This window comes from Aquarana catesbeiana, linkage group LG01, assembly GCF_042186555.1.
Source record: "Aquarana catesbeiana isolate 2022-GZ linkage group LG01, ASM4218655v1, whole genome shotgun sequence".
NCBI lineage: Eukaryota > Metazoa > Chordata > Amphibia > Anura > Ranidae > Aquarana > Aquarana catesbeiana.
Window position 1 is genome coordinate 737,563,513 of NC_133324.1, and position 21,460 is coordinate 737,584,972.

The following is a 21,460-nucleotide window of genomic DNA, read 5'->3' on the forward strand; positions in this document are numbered from 1 at the left end:
CCAGGATCTATGAACACTCAGCCTGTGTCCTGTAATGTACCCTTAAGATGCACGTGTTATTTTAAATTTCCCCACACACAATTGTGTATACAAAAACACAGGTTCAGCTTATTTACCCACATTTACTTCGCAAAGTGAACAGCCTTTAGAGACTTTACTCATTGTTTGAGACACTGACCCAGAACCAGAATTCCTGGTCTAAATAGCTGGCCTGAGCCAGTGACTCTAAAATGTATGGAAGACAGACACATGGGTACTTGGCATTTCCACAAGGAGAGGGGACCATCAGAAGCATGCATAATTCCTTAAGCACATGTTTAATTAGATTAGTGGATTTTTTTTATATTTTCTGAAGTAAAATGTATATTGGCTTGTAGAAGGATTACCTTATGCACTTGTTATAACACGACAATCACAGGAAAATAAAAAAAAAGTCCTTTGCATTGCAAACCTTTGCTGGTGTATGAATCCATATCGCTGGGTTCAGAAGAATGTGGTCACAGAGCTGTTTCAGTAAGGGCACTCCATTGTGCAAAGTGCTCAGGTATTTTGAAAATGCCAGGCTGAGATCAAGTACTGCTCTGGTAACATGTGTTTTGGAAGACTGCACCACAAGATACAAGTATGAGAAAAAAAATAATTAAAGCAAAGATAAAACATAGCTTACCATAGGCAAATCTTAACACATCAGAATGTAAAAAAAGCACATAACACCTGCTTTTAATTTAAAGAATAATTAAAATTAGAACTATTTTAATAAAAAAAAAATAAAAATCAACCCATTTATAGCCAGCACAATATTAGGCCAATGTAAGCAATTTATAGACTGGTGCAAAAAAGTAAATTGCTGTTTTTTCAGGTGACCACAGAGTCACAAACACCTTAGGAAATCTAACAAATACAGTATCTCACATTCTTTAATTCTTTGTTAGACAGATTTTGGCCAGCCTCAGATGTAACTACATATAACATATGCAGAGTATTCATTTACATTACAGGTTTTAATGCACAATTAAAAAAAAAAAGAAAAGAAAAGGAGAAAAGAAAAGGAGAAAAGAAAAAGGAGAAAAGAAAAAGGAGAAAAGAAAAAGAAATCAGGATGTCTTGACCCTTACTTCACAACTTCATAAAATAACAGACTTACGACAAGCACATGCATTATCAGATGTTAGGCCACTGGGAATGTATTAGTCTGAATCAGGCCAGTGATTCTTAAAAAGGTAGTGAAGGTTCAGGATGACTAACTTTAATGAGTCAGGTCACAGCCAATTTACAACAAACCCATCTAGAGAAAAAATCAGTGGAGCTGCCACTGCTACTTTTGAAAATGCTAGCTGTCTGACTGCATTGTGAGTATTAAGATCAGCAAAATAGACTGAAGTCCTTAACATGAGTGCAGCCAGCGAAGCTAAACCTCAAATTTTAAATGCTTGGGGTCAAGGATTGACAGAGTAATAAAGTCAGAGAGCCAGACAACTAGCATGTCCAATAGAAAAGGTTAGGAACTGAATCCTATACACTTCTCTCAGGCCAAGTTTCCTTTAAGGAGCCCGTTTATACCAATTGATTAGGGTATAGTTCGCCTTTTTCACAAAAAAAAAAAAAAAAAAAGCGTGAACTCAGAACACCTTCGCCAATTTTACAATCACTTCTTCATGTACTAAATATGATGCCAGCGTCTGAGAGGTGGGGGAGGGTGTTTTGTTAGTTAATTTTTGTGAAAAGGTGAATTAACCCTTTTAGTATATACTTCCTGTTTTCACCCTCATTCACAATTAACGTCAGTTGATAAAAATTTAAAACAGATAGTTGCAATGTCAAAATAAAATTAAGTGACAAAATATGCCATCCATTTTCAGTTTCCCCCCAATAAAAAAATACAAATAATGCTTGTTTGGGGGTGCTGGTAATGTCCGCTAGACCTAAAATATACTAGAAAAAAAAAAAAAAAAAAACTTCCCAGAACAGATTTATAAACCAGCAAATTAATCTAAATTATTATTCATGAAAAAAAAAAAAATATGACATATAGACTCAATATAGGGCACAAAGTACTGGAGATTGCCCTATAAAATGCCCAAGTGATTCTCCTGCACAGAAAAGCTTACCTTCTCCAGACTGTATCCTATTACAAGGAAGCCCTTTGAAGATAGCATCTGTTCTTGCATAGCGAGTGAGTTTTTCAGCAGCTCCAAAATGAAGGACAAAAGTGTCGAACTACAGAGAAGACAATAAAATAAACAAATTATTCCAGCAATTTCCTTTAAAACACATCCATTACTTTCACCGTAAAGTACAACTATGGCAACCTTTTTTTTTTCTTTTTTTCTTTTAATTCTGCATAGAGTAGAGGTGGATTAGAACCCCTGTCAGTTTTTATTGCCGTCTGTGCCTCTATTAGGCAGATTCACCCTCTATTTGTCCTGTTCAATCACCATTATCATCGAAAAACCAAAGTAAAAAAAAATTCAACATTTTGGGTTGTCCCCAGAAAAATAATAGAGGGGAAAACTTCCAACGCTTCCAATGGGGACACTAGTTCTGGTGGCCTGGGGGTCCCCAAGGGATTACATTAATTTGGAAGTGAAGGGAAAACTACACAAAAGGACACAGATGGCAAGGAATAAACTGACAGGGGTTATAACCCTCCCTTACGCTATCCAAAATGAAAAAAAAAAAAAGTTTTGCCTATAGTTCTACTTTAAATCTTAGTGACAGTGATCTCCATGAAATAAATGGATAAGTTAATCTCCCCAGTGGGGATACAAATAGCAAAAAATGGTTTGCCTTTAACATACAGTCAGGTCCATAAATATTGGGACATTTTATAATAATTTAAGGGTATTTACATCCAAATCAGGTGAACTGTGTAGGGATTACAACAGTTTGTATATGTGCCTCCCACTTTTTAAAAGGGAAAAAAAGTAAAAGTAATGGGACAGATTAACAATCATCCATCAAACTTTCACTTTTTAATACTTGATTGCAAATCCTTTGCAGTCAATTGCAGCCTGAAGTCTGGAACGCATAGACATCACCAGACGCTGGGTTTCATCCCTGGTGATGCTCTGCCAGGCCTCTACTGCAACTGTCTTCAGTTTCTGCTGGTTCTTGGGGCATTTCCCCTTCAGTTTTGTCTTCAGCAAGTGAAATGCATGCTCAATCGGATTCAGGTCAGGTGATTAACTTGGACATTGCATAACATTCCACTTCTTTCCCTTAAAAAACTAGCTTTGCTTTCGTAGTATGCTTCGGGTCACTGTCCATCTGCACTGTGAAGAGCCATCCAATGAGTTCTGAAGCATTCTGCTGAATATGAGCAGATATTGCCCAAAACACTTCAGAATTCATCCTGCTGCTTTTGTCGGCAGTCACATCAATAAATACAAGAGAACCAGTTCCATTGGCAGCCATACATGCCCACGCCATTACACTACCACCACCATGCTTCACTGATGAGGTGGTATGCTTTGGATGATGAGCAGTTCCTTTCCTTCTCCATACTCTTCTCTTCCCATCACTCTGGTACAAGTTGATCTTGGTCTCATCTGTCCATAGGATGTTGTTCCAGAACTGTGAAGGCTTTTTTAGATGTTTGGCAAACTCTAATCTGGCCTTCCTGTTTTTGAGGCTCACCAATGGTTTACATCTTGTGGTGAACCCTCTGTATTCACTCTGGTGAAGTCTTCTCTTGATTGCTGACTTTGATACACATACACCTACCTCCTGGAGAGTGTTCTTGATCTGGCCAACTTTTGTAAAGAGCGTTTTCTTCACCAGGGAAATAATTCTTCGGTCATCCACCACAGTTGTTTTCCATGGTCTTCCGAGTCTTTTGGTGTTGCTGAGCTCACCGGTGCGTTCTTTCTTTTTAAGGATATTCCAAAAACAGTTGATTTGGCCACACCTAATGTTTTTGCTATCTCTCTGATGGATTTGTTTTGTTTTTTCAGCCTAATGATGGCTTGCTTCACTGATAGTGACAGCTCTTTGGATCTCATATTGAGAGTGGACAGCAACAGATTCCAAATGCAAATAGCACACTTGAAATGAACTCTGGACCTTTTATCTGCTCCTTGTAAATGGGATAATGAGGGAAAAACACACACCTGGCCATGGAACAGCTGAGCAGCCAATTGTCCCATTACTTTGGGATCCTTAAAGAGTGGGAGGCACATATACAAACTGTTGTAAAATTCCTACACCGTTCACCTAATTTGGATGTAAATACCCTCAAATTAAAGCTGAAAATCTGCAGTTAAAGCACATCTTGTTCATTTCAAATCCATTGTGGTAGTGTATAGAGCCAAAAAGATTAGAATTGTGTCGATGTCCCAATATTTATGGACCTGACTGTACAAGTTAAAAGGTTTCAGTTTAATTTCCCCAAGTCACCATTTCCTACAATGTATTCAAATATTCTGCAGAATCTGTAATATTCACAAAATCAAAAATGTTGTTCAATCTGTGTGCATGTAAAAAGCTGTATCTTTGGCTATAAAATTACTTAAAACCCCTAGAACAATATATATTTTTGAAAGCAGAGGGAGGCCTTGTAGAAAAAAGATATTTGTAGCTTTTTTATATTGTGCAATATTTGCACAACTGTTTATCAATTTTTCAAGAAAAAATAATAAAAAATAAATTATTGCGAAACACATAATACCCATTTGTTTGGTAGTGGTCACAACTTCCCACCATAAGCGTGTTCAATACAATATCAATAGTACCAAGAGATGGCCCATGGACACCGGACCAAGTTATTAAATGGATAAGCCAACACACGGCAAGGAAAGCTGTCCACAGGGGTGTAGCACCAAAAGGGGCACACTTTTCCTCTATATACACGGCAACACCAACTTGAGCCCCAACAAAAGGTCTCCCCCTATGTGATAAGCGCAGTTTTTACACATTCAGATATTCCATGTGCCTCTATACTGAAGGGGACTGTATACTTATCCATTTAATAACTTGGTCCAGTATACATGGGCTATCTCTTGGTACTATTGATATTGTATTGAACACGCTTATGGTGGGAATTTGTGACCACTTACTGCTGTGTGTGATTTATACTCAAATACCTATACATGACTACTACTTACCAGTCTACTATAGACCACATGATATATGTGCATCCCCCTACTTTGACACAAATATGCAATTTTGTTTTTTCCGCTGTCAGTTTAGACAAGTTCTCCCACACCTTGAGCCACAAGTTTACCAGCACCAGCACCTACCCGGTATCTGTGCTGAAAAAACTAATATTTTAGTGAAACGCGTCATCGAGCAATGCTTGGAGGCATTACTGTATCAGAAATGTTTCTTTTAACTTGAAACAGTATTAAATTAATCTTTGTACCGTAGGTCCAGTACTCTATAACTGCATTATTGGGTAACTGGTAACTGTGTCCATACAGGGTGTTTGTATGTTGTTTTTATGTTTTTTAACTATGTTGTAAACAAATGTATACTTTTTTATTGATTCTCTCTCTCTCTCATTATGGGCCCACAAAGTGCGCTAATTTTTTGACTTGGTCAATCCTTAAATATATAGTGGATGTTGGCATGGTAAGGTTCTTCCCTATATAGGATAGCATGGAGTAAATAGATACCAAAACATAAGTTGTAAAAATGGTGTGCACCAGGTGATACCGCGAAAAATCGCTTTAGGGAAAGCTTTAAAAGCCTTTACAGCCCATCAGCTTACAGTTAACTGTAAGCTCTGGTGCTAGAATGCTTGCCATATTTTGTACGTTTGCAGCAATACCTCATGTGTGGCGCAATAGCTGTTTACATACAAATGCACACCCTGTGCATGCATTTGCATGTGTCTGCAAGGTAATGGGAGTTTTTTTTATTTAACTTTAATGCCATTATAAAGGTTTAATAAACCCCCATGTGACAGCACTGGGCAGGTGACAGGTAAGCTTTATGGAGACACTTGGGGTCTAAAATGTTCTAATGTCTCCCCCTGCCCGCCAAAGCAACTAAGCACAGATCATGCTTGATAAGAACCTTCCCTGGCTGTATCAGCCAGGGAATGACAGCTCAGAAAATAGAAGTGACAAAATCCTCATCGTTTTTCTGGCTTCAATCACTGCAGATCCAGGGACCACAAAGCCCACATCACTTAACTTTGTGAACCAGCCGAGAAAAACTGGCATAAGCTGCAGCCACCATGCTGAAATGGTTAAAATACAAACCCTTGACCTACTCAACAAGCATAATTACAGATTTGATGAGCGAAGTTAGTGTACTTAAACAAATGTAAAATATACCGTTGGATGGGGCTCAACAATCTGGGTGGCAGGTTCAGGCATGCTATCTTTGCGGGGTAATATTTACTTACAAATCATTTCTGGGTAGCGCAGAAAAGAACCTTTAATGATTAGCTATAACTGGAATGTTAGATGACAATACAAAAACCATGTACAGTATATAAACAGTTTTTAAAAATCCTCTAAATAAGGTGGGGATGACTGACACTGGTCATTCAGTTTTGGTAAAAATGAGATCCATTACTCACCAGACTGAAGTGTCAATATGATCAGAACCATGCTGCTTGTAATCCAGCTGAGCAAAAAGAGGGAAGAGAACCTGGACTCCTCCAATGGAGTGCATTGCACTTTGAATAGAGTGTGTCAGAACAGCCTTGACATCCTTCAAAATAAACAAATGAAGTAAAATACAGAACATCAAACAATTACATAAAATAGGTTTTTACACTTACGATAAAAGACTTTTAAAAATAAAAAAAGAAGGATTACATTAATGGACATGGGATAAAATCATTCAGGTACACTGAGTCATGCTGTTGCCTTTAGGATAATGGACCTTTGAAAACAAAGCTGTAAGGGTAATCTATCCCATCATGCTTCAGTCTTGTAGTAAAGCAACCTCAGGAGCAATCATAAGAACAGAGAGGTGGGATCTGCCCCTTAAAGTACTCAAAACGACAGAACCAGTGTTGGGAGGCAACATGGTTTAATATATTTCTGGAGTTTTTCTGGTTGATACAACCAAGTTGGAATGCAACAAGTTGCACATCAAAGCTTTGTAGAATAAAAGCTTAGCTCCTGATCGACTGCTGTGATAATATTATGCAAGCTTGCTTCAAAAAAAGGACCATGGCTGATAAGATGATTGATGCATGTCCTGAAGATCAAAGGGCCAGATAAGACTGAAGGACCCAGGTCACATAGCGAAGATACATGGACGAATGCTGCCCCTAGAGGCCAATACAGCAGGATGGACAGAAAATATAATATATTAAGGAGAAGGACTGCCCCGGGAACTACTTTCATTCGTTAGAAACCTAATTAGGCAGGCAATGGGGTTGGGTCTGGACAGTGTCTGAAGTTTAAAAAGTGCACTCAGAAGGGAAGTCGTCCCTTTTCACTCTTGGCTCGTGCCTGATGGCTCTCTCTGTTAACATGATTTTGAGCCCAGCTGAGGAGACAATATCTAGGGGACAGTCTTGCGATAAGTATAGTTGATGTTCTATTGTTACATGCTTTGTAATATCTTCCTTTAGTATTTTCATGTCAGCATTTTCCTATTTTCTTGGGAAATAAATAAGACGTGGTTTTACCAAGCAGTGTGTTTGTTTTCATAGCTAATGTAGAATAAAATTTGTAAGTTCTGTACATAATTGTATTCTATTTTGTATGTATTGCACACTGCCCTCACTGTGCACACGGCACTAATAATGTTTTCATTACATGTTTGCATTCTTTTGAGTCCCGATTAGAATTAGCCTGCCTACCTTACGCCCCTTGTTACCATAAAAGTACAATTGTAATATTAATGTGATACCTACATAATAATGTGTATAAAAATCTTCAATTGCATCATAATAAAGCAGAACGGTCATTTGGAAAGATGCGGAGTGTATGTTTTGTGTCTGTTCCCTACTGCAGTAGTTATTCATTTGGAACCATTAATCAATATGAGGATAGGAGTTGCCTATCTATAAATTTCCATGTCACTAACCTTATATTATTGTGCTATCAACAGTAACTATCAGAGTTTTAATAGACTAGCTAACTATAGGAATAGACAAATTAATACATATATAGAATAAATAGGAGGGTATCTGTAATCACCCTCAGATAATAGTTATTTCAATTTCAGAATTTATTTCAAAAACTAAAAACTCTTATTTTCTTAAAATTGTACATTTCAGGAAACAAGATAAAATAACTCTGGTACCTTGGAAAATCCAAAAGCAGTCCAGCTGAGGGGCTGGAAACATAGTAAACAAGGAGCCAACAGGCTCATGAAAAACTACAGGTTAACGGGGGGGGGGGGGCGCAACAAAGCCTATAGAGCTGCCTGAAAATCCTACGACCAAATCCAGACAACAGAGGGAGATCTTCTTTGGATGCCGTGGAGCAGGACATAGAGAAGTTAGAACAATAAAGTGTTAAAGTGAAAATAAGAACCCACTTTGGGAAGAATCAGAGACCTTTTTTGAAGAACTGACAGAACCAGGTTAAGGTCCCCCAGTGTCACAGGGGAACGTACAGGTGGAATAATGTGAGTGACACTCTGTATGAATATGAGCTGCAAAGGTCAAGATTTTACCTTTGATGGTACTCAAGGCCAAATGTTGATTCAGACCTGAATGGAGAAACGGCAGAATTTGGTCAACTGAGTAATTTCTGGGATGGCATTTCCTAGTTTCGCATAAGAAAATACACCTTACAAGTCAACAGTAAGCTTGCTAGAAAGTCAGAATTCTAGCTTTTAAAAGCATAGGGAAACTGAATCAGTCAAGTCCCTTATTCCTCGGGAACAATGCTCCAAAAAACAGGCGTTAAAGCCTGCAACTAAGTAGGATGGTAAACCAGTTCTTAGGATAGAAGATCTGGACAATGTGAAAAGGCCCACAGGGAGTCTACCAGGTTCCTGATGAGGTGAGAATACCATGCCCAGTTTGGTGTCATGGGAATCACTGGATCTCGCTCTCCATCTCGATTCAGGAGTTTTGAAGAAGGTAAGTTGTAGAACAGGCTAAACTGAACTCCTGGAGTCACCAGAGCATCCAGTGCAAAGACTACTGGGTCCCTGGACCAGGACAAACCTGATCAAGTTTGTTAAACCTGAAGCCAGGAGTTCAACAATCAGCATCCCCCATCTGTGACAGAGGGCTAAAAGCAACTTGGAATGAAGAGACCATTCTCTGGAGTTCAGACTTTGATGACTGAGGTAATTACTTGCCAATCTTTTTGAGCCTGGGATGTGCATGGCAGACAGCACTGGAATGGGATGTCCTCCCAAACCAGGATCTGATCCACTTTTTGAGCTTTAAAATTTCTGGTTCCTCCCAGATTGATGTAAGCCAATGCTGTGACCAACCGAATCCTGATGACCTTACAACTAAGAGGTTTAGCCCTGATGGAATAACCAAATCATTCTGAGCGCTAGAATATTGTGTGAGAGACCAGCTTCCTCTAGCATGAAAAGAATAAACGGACTACACCCCAGGCCAACAGGTTGGCATTTGCAGTATAAACCTTCCAAACCAGTGGAAGGAAATAGTTTCCTCAACTCCAGAGCTAGGTTCATGATCCACCAGGTCAGGACAAGCTTGGTTTTGTGGGTCTAGTATATCCGACAGCCCAGAGACCAAGCTTGCTTGTCCTGCCCTGCCCAAATTTAGTCCAGACAAGGGAGCAGAGAGTCTGGAGTTTGTCCAATAGCAGCAATACTTAGGGCAGGCCATGTCCAGGACTAGGACCTGATACTCCAAGCTACGAGAGGGTTCTGAAGATTTAGGATCCACCCGTACCTCTGAAGGGTCTGGACAGTCTGTTGGACTAATCCCTCAGGTCAGCCAGACATTATATTATGGTGATGTCCTCAGAGCGAAGCAGAGCGAGAACTGAGGCTAGCACCTTGGTGAAGACTCGAGGTGCAGGGGACAGGTCAAAGTGGAAGGGCACAAAATTGATAATGCTGCATGCCCACTGCACAAGGTAGGTAGCAGTAATGTGATGGGAACATGCAGGTAGGTATCCTACCTGCATGTTCCGATGTGTGTTTATGTCCATACAGGTCAGGTGGTCTCCCAAATGGCTGACCTAATGAATCCAATACTCATTTTTTTGCACCTGGGAGGAAGGGGTTAAGAACTTCTAATCCAGTATGATACAATATCCTCTTTGGCCACGAGGCTGGGGAACAGCTTTGCATGAAAGAAAAAAAAAACACCACCACGAAACCTTTCCTTTCTAGAACAATGGCAAGGACTCCTTGAAAGAGGAGTCATTTCAGGACAACGTGGATGTCAACCAATCTTTGCAGGGATGCTAGCAAGTTAGACAACATGGAGCGGACTGAAATTCCAGCTTGAAAGCTGTTGGATACAACTTTCTTTTAACCAAATATCTAAAATTATTCTGGGACCAAAAGCCCACAAAGGCCAACCGACATCACCCACATCTAGGAGAGGTTATTTATCAAAATTGGTGGATTTGGGGGTCTTGGACTTGACTTGGACTACAGAGTACTGAGAGGAGGGAAATAACTTTATCAGTAGAGGTTTTTATCAAAATGAGGTTCTACCTTATTTTACTGTGGGATGCAAAAACTCTTCTCCCAGTGACCTCCTTGAGGGCATACACAAGAGGCATTTCTTATACTGTTGCACCACAGACCAATATTTGCGCCAAAGAGTCCTCTGCATGTGTACCAAATGGGAGCACATTCTACATATTTGGTAAAAGATACTCAGTAGCCCATCAACACAGTAGAGTAGGGCATTAGGCTCGAGCTCCAATTGTTGAAGGATAGAAGGATCTGTTGAAGCAGATCCATGATCCTGAGAAACAACTATCTGATCAAGCATAATGACATGGCAGCACAGCCCAGTTGCAGGGTGGGGCCGACTGAGGGAAAATGTAGCCTTAAGCCAGACAAAGATGGAGCGAATTTCTTTCCTGCAACCACCAATAAGGTTTCCTGAGTCTAGGAGCGGGCTGAGTCTCCAATGACTAAACCTCTCCAAGGAGAGACTACATTCCACAATGTCCTCAGCTGAAGATGCAAAGACAGCTGCAGTTGTAACAGATGGGCTCTGTTACAAGGTGGGTGAACCTAAGCAGGGGCAAATGTTGTTGTTTGTGGATTGAGAGCTGAGAGGGGCCACGCTGAGGGAGGGAGACTCAGCATTAGTGATATTACATGCTGCCAAGTATGTAATATAAGATCTCCCAAGAGGGTACTCACAACCGGTTGCTGAAGCAGGGAGTGTTATTAAGCTGCCTGTGGCACATTCACTGTAGAGTTGTAACAGCAATATTACAGGTGATCTCCAGTAAGGAGCATGGTAGTGGTGCAGACTGCAGGAGAGACTAAGAGGGCATGTGCGAATACCAGAGGAGGCTGCCCTGTGCAAGGGCAGTGATTTGCAACACAATAATGGAGCTACAAAATCTCAGTAAGCCGGGCGCTTGCAATGCTTTTGCATAAGGTAAGACCGTAACATAAGCACACATGAAACCCCACACAAAGAAAGGGTAAAGTAGTGTTGGTCCAGAAGGTTGAACCAATCCCCTTCCATACAGTCTTTGCCCCTCCATCAAGCATTTAAGGTCTTCAGAGAGAGGCTTTTACCAGCAGAGCCCAGTGCTCACAAACACATCACAAGCCAGTCCTACTTCTTCCCAGCAGGGTCCAAGTATCCCCTCCATGGCAATGCCAAGGATCAGCTGAAAAGGTGCAAAATGAGTTCCAACTGGCTCTGCAGGAACTGTAGAAATTTTCTAGAAGAAATAACCTTGATAAAAAGTGGGAAAAACGGTTGTGCTTCCCTCAGGAGGTGAGACGACGTCCATTCTCCGAGGACACTAGCAAAAAAAGAGGCATGATGGAATAATTCATGTGTTTTTATTTTTTTGCTGTTTGTCCATCTTGACTAACCCAACTAAAGAGATCAGATAATGTCTAAATGAATGATAGCAATGATAAATCCCATTACACAGCCCAGATTTAGTCAACGTATAAAAAAAACAGCAACACAGAACACAAGTCAAAGAGCTGTACCTGAAGCATCAGGGCATGGGGGGAGTGAACAAATATTGAGGCGTTATCTTTAGGAGATGATTCCAGGCAAAGTTGAGCATCTGTAGCTCGTGGGTTATATGTGAAGGCAATTGAACTGGACAGCTTGCCATCATACAGCAACAATTTGTGGTGCTCGGCAAGAAAAAGGTCACTCTCTGCCTTGAACTTAAATGTACCCTGCAAATAGAAAAAAAAAATCATTACTAGATTTTCTAAAATATCATATTTGTTAAACAGCTTTATCTGACCAAATATCATACAGTACATATTGTATTATAAACGTAATATCTCCTATTAAGTCTTGACTATCAATTTAGGCTAGTGACCTCTTATTAGAAGAGTCTTCATACCCCTAAGGGCAGGGGTGTCAAACTCAATTTGATCATGTGCAGCACTAATATTGTATGTGTAAGACTACGTACGCAGATTTCAGAGTACAGAGTTCAGGAGAACACAGCAGGGATCTGTAAGAGTTGCGAGTCGCAGAGAGGAAAGCGGTCCTTGTAAGCACAGAAGGCTGCTGTGTTTACAAGTGACAGTGACGAGCGGGGAGTGAAGGGTGAAATTCAGAGGTGGCGAAACGGCTGCCACATTCTGGCTGAATGCATGTGCCCAAGGGGAATGCCATGAACGCTTTTACACACAGATGTTAGCCTTTTTTTTTTCTTTTTGCAACAGTTTCACCTTTTCAAATTGCAGCTGTATTTCCAGTTTTAGTAGTAGCAGCAACACATTGTGTGGATCACTGGGCTTTTTTCAGAGCATTAGCAAAGAATAGCAATTGTCTTATGATCACAGGACAGCAATTACCAGCTGGGAACTTAGATGTTTGGCCCTCAACCCCTCATGTGGACCATGGCTGCTAGTAAACAAGCTCACCTGAACAAATGCACTGCAAACAGTGAAAACTAGGTTGTGCTAATCTACATTGTTTGAGAATAGAGAGCAAATTAGGACACAACTATGCTTGCAGGTCACCATTGACTGGAATGGCACAGATCTCATTGTGCATTTTTCGTGAGGTCTTATGCAGTTAACTGCATCAAAAAAAGGTCTAATGTAAACCGGGACCAATGGCACACTTCTGAAGATGGGCAGTACAGACATCAGAAGTGTCTGGTATAAATCTGCAGTGTACACGAAGGTGGTGACTACAACATATGGCAAAAAAAACAAAAAAATTTAAAGAGTCTCCCTTTCAATACAAGTTATTATTTATAGTACCCAACTGTCCTTTCCAAGTACCAGTGAACTGGTAGCTATAGTAGCATTTTTAAAAGCTGCAGTTTCCACAATGATGCCATCAAGATCTGAAAATCAATTGTACAAGTGGCATACTCCCACAGCTGGACATGATTGTTTTATGGAACCAATTCTCAGCAGATTAAACTATCCCCAGGCATGGATAACAATTAGAATCTTAGGCGTGTGATACAACCTAATAAAGTTATAAATGCAGAATCTAAGATGGTTTTCAATGCTTTTTTTTAAAAAAGGAACCACAATTCCTTTCTTCCTTAAAAAGCCTTTTTACGCATGGTCACCTAATCCTGTGGAATGTAAATTCCAGCGTATTTCCCCCACACAGAAAGCTCAGGTGCTACGTACAACTATTCACAGAAATGAAAGGCTGCGCGTGGCTGTACTTGGGTATAGGCCGATGGTCATGTAAACTTTTCTATTTTTTTACATATGTCTATATGTTTTGTTCATGTGCAAAAGACCTGTAAACAACTAAATAAAAAATGAATTTAAAAATATTGCATGTGTAAAATATAATTAAATTTATACAAGTGTTTGCCTATTTTGGATAAAACAGCTTTGAGAGATATTTACAGATATACAGACAGATTTACTACCTATACATACCTTGTATGAGGGGCCCAGCTGATAAATTGCAAAAATTTGAGCAGCATTGAGCGCTTCACTAAAAAGGTATACAGCAGCCATCTGCCCACAAAACACTCTGTTAGCGTCAGCCGTTTCAGAAGACCCAAGGAAACACTTGTCAAACGTCTGCAGAAGAAAAAAAACACATATGAGAAATGAGGAAAGATTCAAATGTACAAGGCGAGTTTAGTTCATATCTAAACAAGATAGAGGCTCCCATCATCTCATATAGAGTGTGGTGGTCCCATCCCTTTTGATATAGAAATAAATGCTCCCTAGTTGGGACTTTAAATGGACCACCTCAAAGATTGTATATTAGTTCATATCTAAACTCAAAACTAGGCAAATAAGCATAGCTAAATACCAAATTGTTTTTCTCCTCCTCAGATTTTGCTAAATTTGAATTAATGTCGACTTCCTAATAGTCTATTTTTGTGTCAATATGCATGTGGGAGGTTTGGCCTGTAAGCATCAAATTCCAACATCTTCGAGTGTGCAGGAGGGTCAGATGAATACATATTTGTATGATAAACTCCTAAAAATGCAAATATTGACCATACATGCAGATTTGACTGGTCAAACTGGTCACTTCTAGAAAAAAAAATAAAAAACACAAAAGATTACCAAAAGACCAGTGTAGATGAAAAATATTGTCCAGGATTTGAACCATATGAGAAGACAAGGCAAGGCATTTCACTACTATAAATAAACCTACGCAAGATATATTAAATGATCAAAAGGAAACTTTTTTGCAAACTGTGGAAGTATAAAAAAAAATACCACGATGATTTGATCTGTTTTAAAATGACATTTCTGACCCTACCACTAAGGCTCTACTCACAAATAGTGCAGTTTAAGTTAAGTATTACAGTAGAGTATGGAAAGAAGTTTTGCTTGATGTTTCTTTCCAGCATAACAGGCGTTATAAGGCGGAACAATTAATGTAAAATATTCCCAAAACAAAAGCACCACAGTTGTAAACAGAGCCTAAAGCAGTGACATGATCCACAGAATTCCCCCCACTGTCTTTCCAAATATGGCTAATGTAAATTTTACCGTCTCTTAGAATTCCTGCATAGAATGGAACTACGTAGTGCCCCATGCCAGCACACAACCCAATCCGATTGCCTTTTTGGCTTGTGCAGACAAGCTAGTACATGCCTTGAAGACTAACTCTAGTTTCTAGACACAATGGGGGAAATTTGCTAAAACCGAAGAGTGCAAAATCTGCTGCAGCTCAGCATAGAAACCAATCAGCTTCCTGGTGTTATTGTCAAAGCTTAACTGAACAAGCTGAAGTTAGAAGATGATTTGTTACCACACACAGCTGCACCAGATTCTGAGTACACCAGTTTTTATTAAATCTCCCCCAATACATAGTTGAAATTCTGAATATATTAGATACATGGCTTTCAAACCAAAACAAAAAAAGTAAAATTTTCCACCACCAGTTCAAACATCTGCGCCTGGACAGTATGCTACAGAAAAAAAAAAATCATAGCAATCCGCACGAAAGCAGCAGTCTCTGTAGCTCCTGACATGCTCTCATGCAGAGTTTGGCCTTAAACTCTAAACAGCATGAGCAGTAAGTATGCGATGCAGAAAAACGAATAACCGAGCTTAAAAAGATTTAATGTTACTGGTTACACCAATATATTTACAGTACATTACCACTGAAAATTACTCAAAGTTGCCATGTTATTATTTGCAATATATTTCAATCAAATGTGATTTTTGTACTCACCGTAACATCCTTATCCTGAAGTCCATTGAGGACACAGAAGCCTTAAAGTGGCACTAAACCCACATCATAAAAAACAATCAATAAATGCTGTATTACAAGCCGTTCATACTCAGTCACTATTCGATTCATTTTCTGATCAACCTAAAGACTTTTTTTTTGAACATGTGATCAACAGACTAGAAGCTCCTCCTGCTTAGGTTTCCCTGCAGACAGGCTGGGACAGATCTGAGTCATGTGACAGCTGTTTATTGATTAAGAAAAAAGATTATAGATTTTTTTTCTTTTTATAAAATAATTACAGCGCCATCATCCACATACAGAAATAGAAGGGACGATGTAAATTAAACAGTGTGTGTTTAGTATCACTTTAACTTTCTGGTTATATTGCTGCCCACAGGAGGATTAGACACTGGCAAACAGCATCAAGTTAATCTGTAAGCATGGAGGAGGCAAGAGGGAGGGGGAGGAGGGAGAAACAGGGGAATGCCTCATCATCCTAATCTATGGGGCTGCAAGTGTCAGTTGATGCCAAACATTTAGGGAGAAACAACTCTAGTCCCTGCATGCAAGAGTTGCTTCATAAAGAAGGGAGCTACCCTGAGACAGGAAACCAGGGGCAGTGGTCAATGCACCAGATTACAGTACAGCGAGTTCTGGATACAGTACTTCCAAAGTCAGGCTGAGGATGACCGCATGGAATACTGCAATCAGAGTCCATTTCTAGCTGCGATATAGTCTCAATTACGAAAAAAAAAAAAGCAAGCAAAAAAGAAGACCATCTCCCTAATACACTAGCAAAAAAAAAAAAACAAACTGAGGTATGCTGATAGTAAGGATTATCCTGAACTGGCCTACAGTTTTCCAGTGTCCAGGTTCCCTGTAGGCAGCAGTATAACCAAAAAGTTTAAGACTTCTGTGTCCCTCAATAGACAAACATTTTTATGAGTGCAGCCGTCAGATTTGATGTAACAAAAATATACAGCTTATCAGGAGAGTAACAAAACCCAGATGACAAAAAAATAAATTAAAATGCACTGGAAGCTGGCAATGCAATACAATAAAAGTTTTTGCTAAAGACAATATACTCACATCACTTGTGTTGACAAACCAAGTTATCTCGCCATATGAAGCTAGTTCTCCATTCACATAACAGCGCAATTCACTGTTTTTCCATCGATTATAGATATGGACAATTGATACCATGTACCACTAAAAAAAAAAAAAAAAAAAGTCAAACATTACAGCCAATTCATAATAAATCACGCTACAGATACCCAACTTAGGTGTTCATTATGTGTCATTACATATAATGAAAAAAAAAAAAAGCCATCTGGTGCTGGAACCTGGACCCCAAAAAGCATTGGATGTCTTTTAGCACAACACCAATAAATGCAATTGGATTCTTATGTTTTGGTCTGGCGTTTCTTCCATGTATGCACATTTTTTTTCTGGGTACATTATAATAATATAAATAAGTCACTGTAGTGCAAGCATGGGGGTGCCTGCTGTATCCCCACTTACAAGCCTATTAATGCCGGAAATCAAGGCTCATTTTCTATACAATAACTTAAAAATGTTCATAGGCTCCGACAGCCATTTTGGGGTCTGCATGATCTATAAAAAGGAGCATGTTGATGGATAAATTCCTCATAATCCATCACTATTAAATGAGAAGTTCACCTTTTATAACATATTACATATAAAATCTGTATTCAGGGTATAATATATAACAGGTTACTGCTGCCCCCACACCCTAACAGAGTCCTCATGACAGCGGGCTGGGGATCTTCTCCCTGCGCCTGTTTTCACAATTTCTGAGTTATGTGAATGGGAAACTACACATACTGTCAAGCCTTTGCAGCTGTTGTCTTGTAGTTCTTAATGAACTACCAGGGCGCTGTTGAACACTCTTAAGTTCATTGATGCTTCCTGTCAGTGTGCAATTGCCTGCTCATACAGAGTACGCAGAAAGCTTACAATAACAGTCTGCAAAAGCCCTGCATTGCACCTACGATCGCGGGTGCAACGCTTTACAGGTTCCCAACAAAAAAATAAAATGTACATTTTTTTAACCTGCAAAAAGATGTGCATTTATTATTATTTTTTTGAAAACTTATCCTTCAAGCTTGTCATACAGGATTCAGTTTTTTTTGTTTTTGTTCAGCCAGCAGCTGAATGGAAAAAAAACTGAACAGATTCCCTCATTCACACATTCAATCCTCCCCACAGTGTTACTTTATTCTGACAGCGGAGGAGTCAGCTGGACTCCTCTGCTATCAGAATACACCGATCAGTGCTACATTGCTGATTGAACTAAAATTTTACAAGCCTGTTCATGAGAAGTTTATAGAAAGATCGACTTCTCATGAACGAAAATGACCACAGAAGGATCAAAATTCAGCCAGTTGGATTTATGTATGGCCAGCTCTAGTGAGGGCTGTATCTGTCTATGACTACTCTAAAGCCAGGCAAACTTCTTAAAATCTAAAGAGGAATGTATAGTGCGCGGGTGTACCCACACAACGCATTCATTTTCTAGTTAATCAGGTCAGCCCCCACACTAAACATTGTTTGTAATTGAAAGGAGATTGAACAGTTAAATTGTAAACCCAATAAAAGTAAAGAGAAGATGGAAGAGGCAAAAACAGACCATCAAGAAACTCCTTACACACCTTCTGTGGCTTGAAGTCATACTTCACACAATGCTGGAAGCCTTTTCCCTTTGACTTAATGGATGTGACGATAAGGCAACCACCAACAAAATGGGCAGAATAACCAAGTCCTTTGTTTGTTCTGAAACTACAAAGGGGGTGTTAATGTAAATATGCTGCACATAAAACACAAGGCCTCAAAGTTCTAAGAAAAAATAAAATTAAATATGAAGCACGGCACCACTATAAATCAAGGTTACAACCAATCCAAACACATAATCTAAAAGCTTATTAGACTTGGGAAGTCTAGGCTTCTCCTCAGTAAGCAAATCAATTATCGATGCTTTGGTATGTCTTGATGTAAGATTTTACTGAAGCTCTTTATAGGCCATAGATAAGCCACGATTCTGGATAAAAGAAGAATATCAATTTTTTTTTGCTTAGAATAAAGATCATGATTCCCTGCCAACATCAGCTTTAACATTTTACAAAAAAATTGGGTTAATTTTACTGTTTATTTTTTAAATTCATTGAAGTGTATTTTTCCCCAAAAATTGCGTTTGAAAGACCGCTGTGCAAATACAGTGTGACATAAAAAATGGCACCGACCGCCATTTTATTCTCTAGGGTCTATCTCAAAAAATATAATTTTTTTTTATATATATATTAACAGAAGTCAATGCAAGTCGCTCTGAAGTCACCCCCAAGTAGTGCAGGAACCTTTTTCTAATTCAGAGCGACTTGAGTCGCTCCGATTAGAACGGTTCCATTGCACTGAATGGGGTGCGACTTGTCAGGGGACTAAATCGCCTGACAGGTCGTCCCAGTGTGAAACGAGCCTTAGTCTTGAGACCGAAGTTAAACTGACAAGTTCAAAGAAGGAAAGAATGGGTGAGCTTGCCCTTATTTTTATGTTTTTTGTATGGAATACGTTGATATTTTGTTAACAGCTTTGCTGCAATAATTCTATATGCATACATAGCTATGTTTGTAGTTGTTTAAACCACTTTATGTCATATTGTAGATACTATTCTCCTGAAGAAACGGTGTTAACCGCGAAACCGGTCGAGAAATAAAGCTGTACACAATTTGCCATCTTAAACTGTGTGGAATCCACTGGCTCAGACTATGCGGTATCTCCTTTTTATGGTTACTTGTAGTATTGTTGTTTACAAATCGCAATTGTATGCGGTATTGCAATTTTATGAACATTTTTTCTATTAAAGGGGATTTTTATAAAAATATTTCATAATTTGTTTCGTTACATACCTACTAGTATTTACCAATACTGAGTACCGTAATAGTCCCCTCCCCTCCTCCCATTGGGGGTCGAGACACTGGCTGACAGTAGCAGCAACTGTGGCCACTGCTCCACCCTCTTTCCTTCTTTGAACTTGATAATTTGGGATGATGGTACTTGCATTTACTAAAACCCTTATGGTAATCTAGGCTTTCCTTTTTTGAAGTTAAACTGACCTTATTTACAGACCAAAATCATCCCTTTGATCTAAAAGAACCGTTTGATTTAAGATTTCAGTACCTTATACTGACAAGTTTACTGTACAGTTATATCTGCTTTTTATAGTCTGTAGTATATATTACTCTGGAGCCTGTTAAGACAGTGAGTGTTTAGACAACAAAATGTAGCAAGTTTTAATAGAAGACTAAAAGACCCCTAATCAATTTAATTTATTCCACCATGCACATTTTAATATAGAGAACCCCTCAATTTTGTCATCGCTACTTTTGCCATCTAATTGCTCTTCTCCCGGGGGGGGGGTTCGTGGGATGAGGTCTCAAATCCTTGGTCGATCGCTCAGTCCTACCAACATATTGTATAGTTTACAGGTGTGGTAAATGTGAAGGGGAAAAAAAATGTATTGGGGGGGGCGTGTCCGGATATGAGCCGAGAAAGACGTGTTGCTGTGGAGCTCCGCATATCCTGAAACTATCTATTGCCATCCTCTGCACTAATCAACTTGGTGAGCCTCCACATCAGCCCCATTGGTCCCTGGGCACCCCCTGCCACAATCACAGCCTATATTGTGGATCTCGGCTGGCCGCTGGCGTTATTATCTGGCCCGTGGCCGGCTCCACAAAGCTAGGACCCGCCGCCATCTTGCGGCCTACGATACCACATACATCCTCCAAACTAGAGTGCCGTGAGCAGCGGCTTCACCATCATCCATCTAGGGCAGCTTCTCCAGAGGGGGTGGACTGGGAGTGAGCCATCGGAAGGCCGCCTGCATCCCCCACGCCATCTGCTGCCATCCGCTCCGCTGACTAACCTTGTGAGCCTCTAGGTCTGTCCCATAAGTCCCGGGGCTTCCCCTGACTTGATTGCAGCCTGAATTGTGGATCCCATAGTGGCCGCAGCCTAGTGCGGCCTTGTGAAGCCTGAGAATCCCCAGTGTTTCCTGAGCCAGCTGCCCCATGGAAGTGCATCGCGGCCGGTCCGACCTGGCTTCAGAGGCGTGGATCTCCTTTCAGCATCTGCCTGTCACTCTTCCAATGCCCTGCCACGGCCGGGGAGCCGTTTAACACTGCCTGCCTGAACTGTGATCCAGGCCCCGGTGTCTCCAATATCTGGCAAGTGCGGCCATCTTGGTACACCTGGGCAGATACTCGAGGCCTGCAATCCTTTTAATTAGGACCCCATCCCACCACCAGAGCCCCTTTACCAGACAGAGTGGTGTTCCAGCAGAGGTCTCAGGTGGGTTTCATCCCTATGACTGGTGTGGATGGCAGCGGCAATCCGGATCCCATCATCTTACAATGCGGCCATCTTGCTACACCCGACCTCAGCATTATAGAAGTTTCCCTTACATCTCTGCAAACGATCTGCTCCCTACATTGAAGTTAAAATAACCTAGCCTGAAAGTCTATCTTCAGAGGTCACCATCATCTGGTGGCATGGATGCTTTTTTACTTTTTTTTTTTTTTAGTTAAAAGCACGTTTCTAGGGGGGCGTGGCCTGGACATGGCTGGCTGAGGACATGCATTTGCTGAGCTCCCGGCCGTTCTACCCCTACCCCGGCTATTTTAGCTTACAACCTTAAACTATGCACTCAGCCAGACGGAAATCCACAAAAAAAGAGTAGCAAAC

The 21,460-nt window shown here is 40.2% G+C and overlaps 1 protein-coding gene across 1 annotated transcript in view; it reads right to left on the reverse strand.

Annotated features, from left to right (window-relative positions):
- The window catches only part of LRBA (LPS responsive beige-like anchor protein), a 1,038,582-nt gene that overhangs the window by 933,636 nt on the left and 83,486 nt on the right, over positions 1-21,460 (reverse strand). Inside the window, exons 6-12 of the mRNA XM_073604899.1 lie at positions 18,376-18,502; positions 16,793-16,912; positions 13,939-14,085; positions 12,049-12,246; positions 6,527-6,660; positions 2,109-2,217; positions 452-604 (exon numbers count right to left, since the gene is read on the reverse strand). Coding sequence (XP_073461000.1) covers positions 452-604; positions 2,109-2,217; positions 6,527-6,660; positions 12,049-12,246; positions 13,939-14,085; positions 16,793-16,912; positions 18,376-18,502 — 988 coding nt within the window. The remainder of the gene's footprint in view (positions 1-451; positions 605-2,108; positions 2,218-6,526; positions 6,661-12,048; positions 12,247-13,938; positions 14,086-16,792; positions 16,913-18,375; positions 18,503-21,460) is intronic.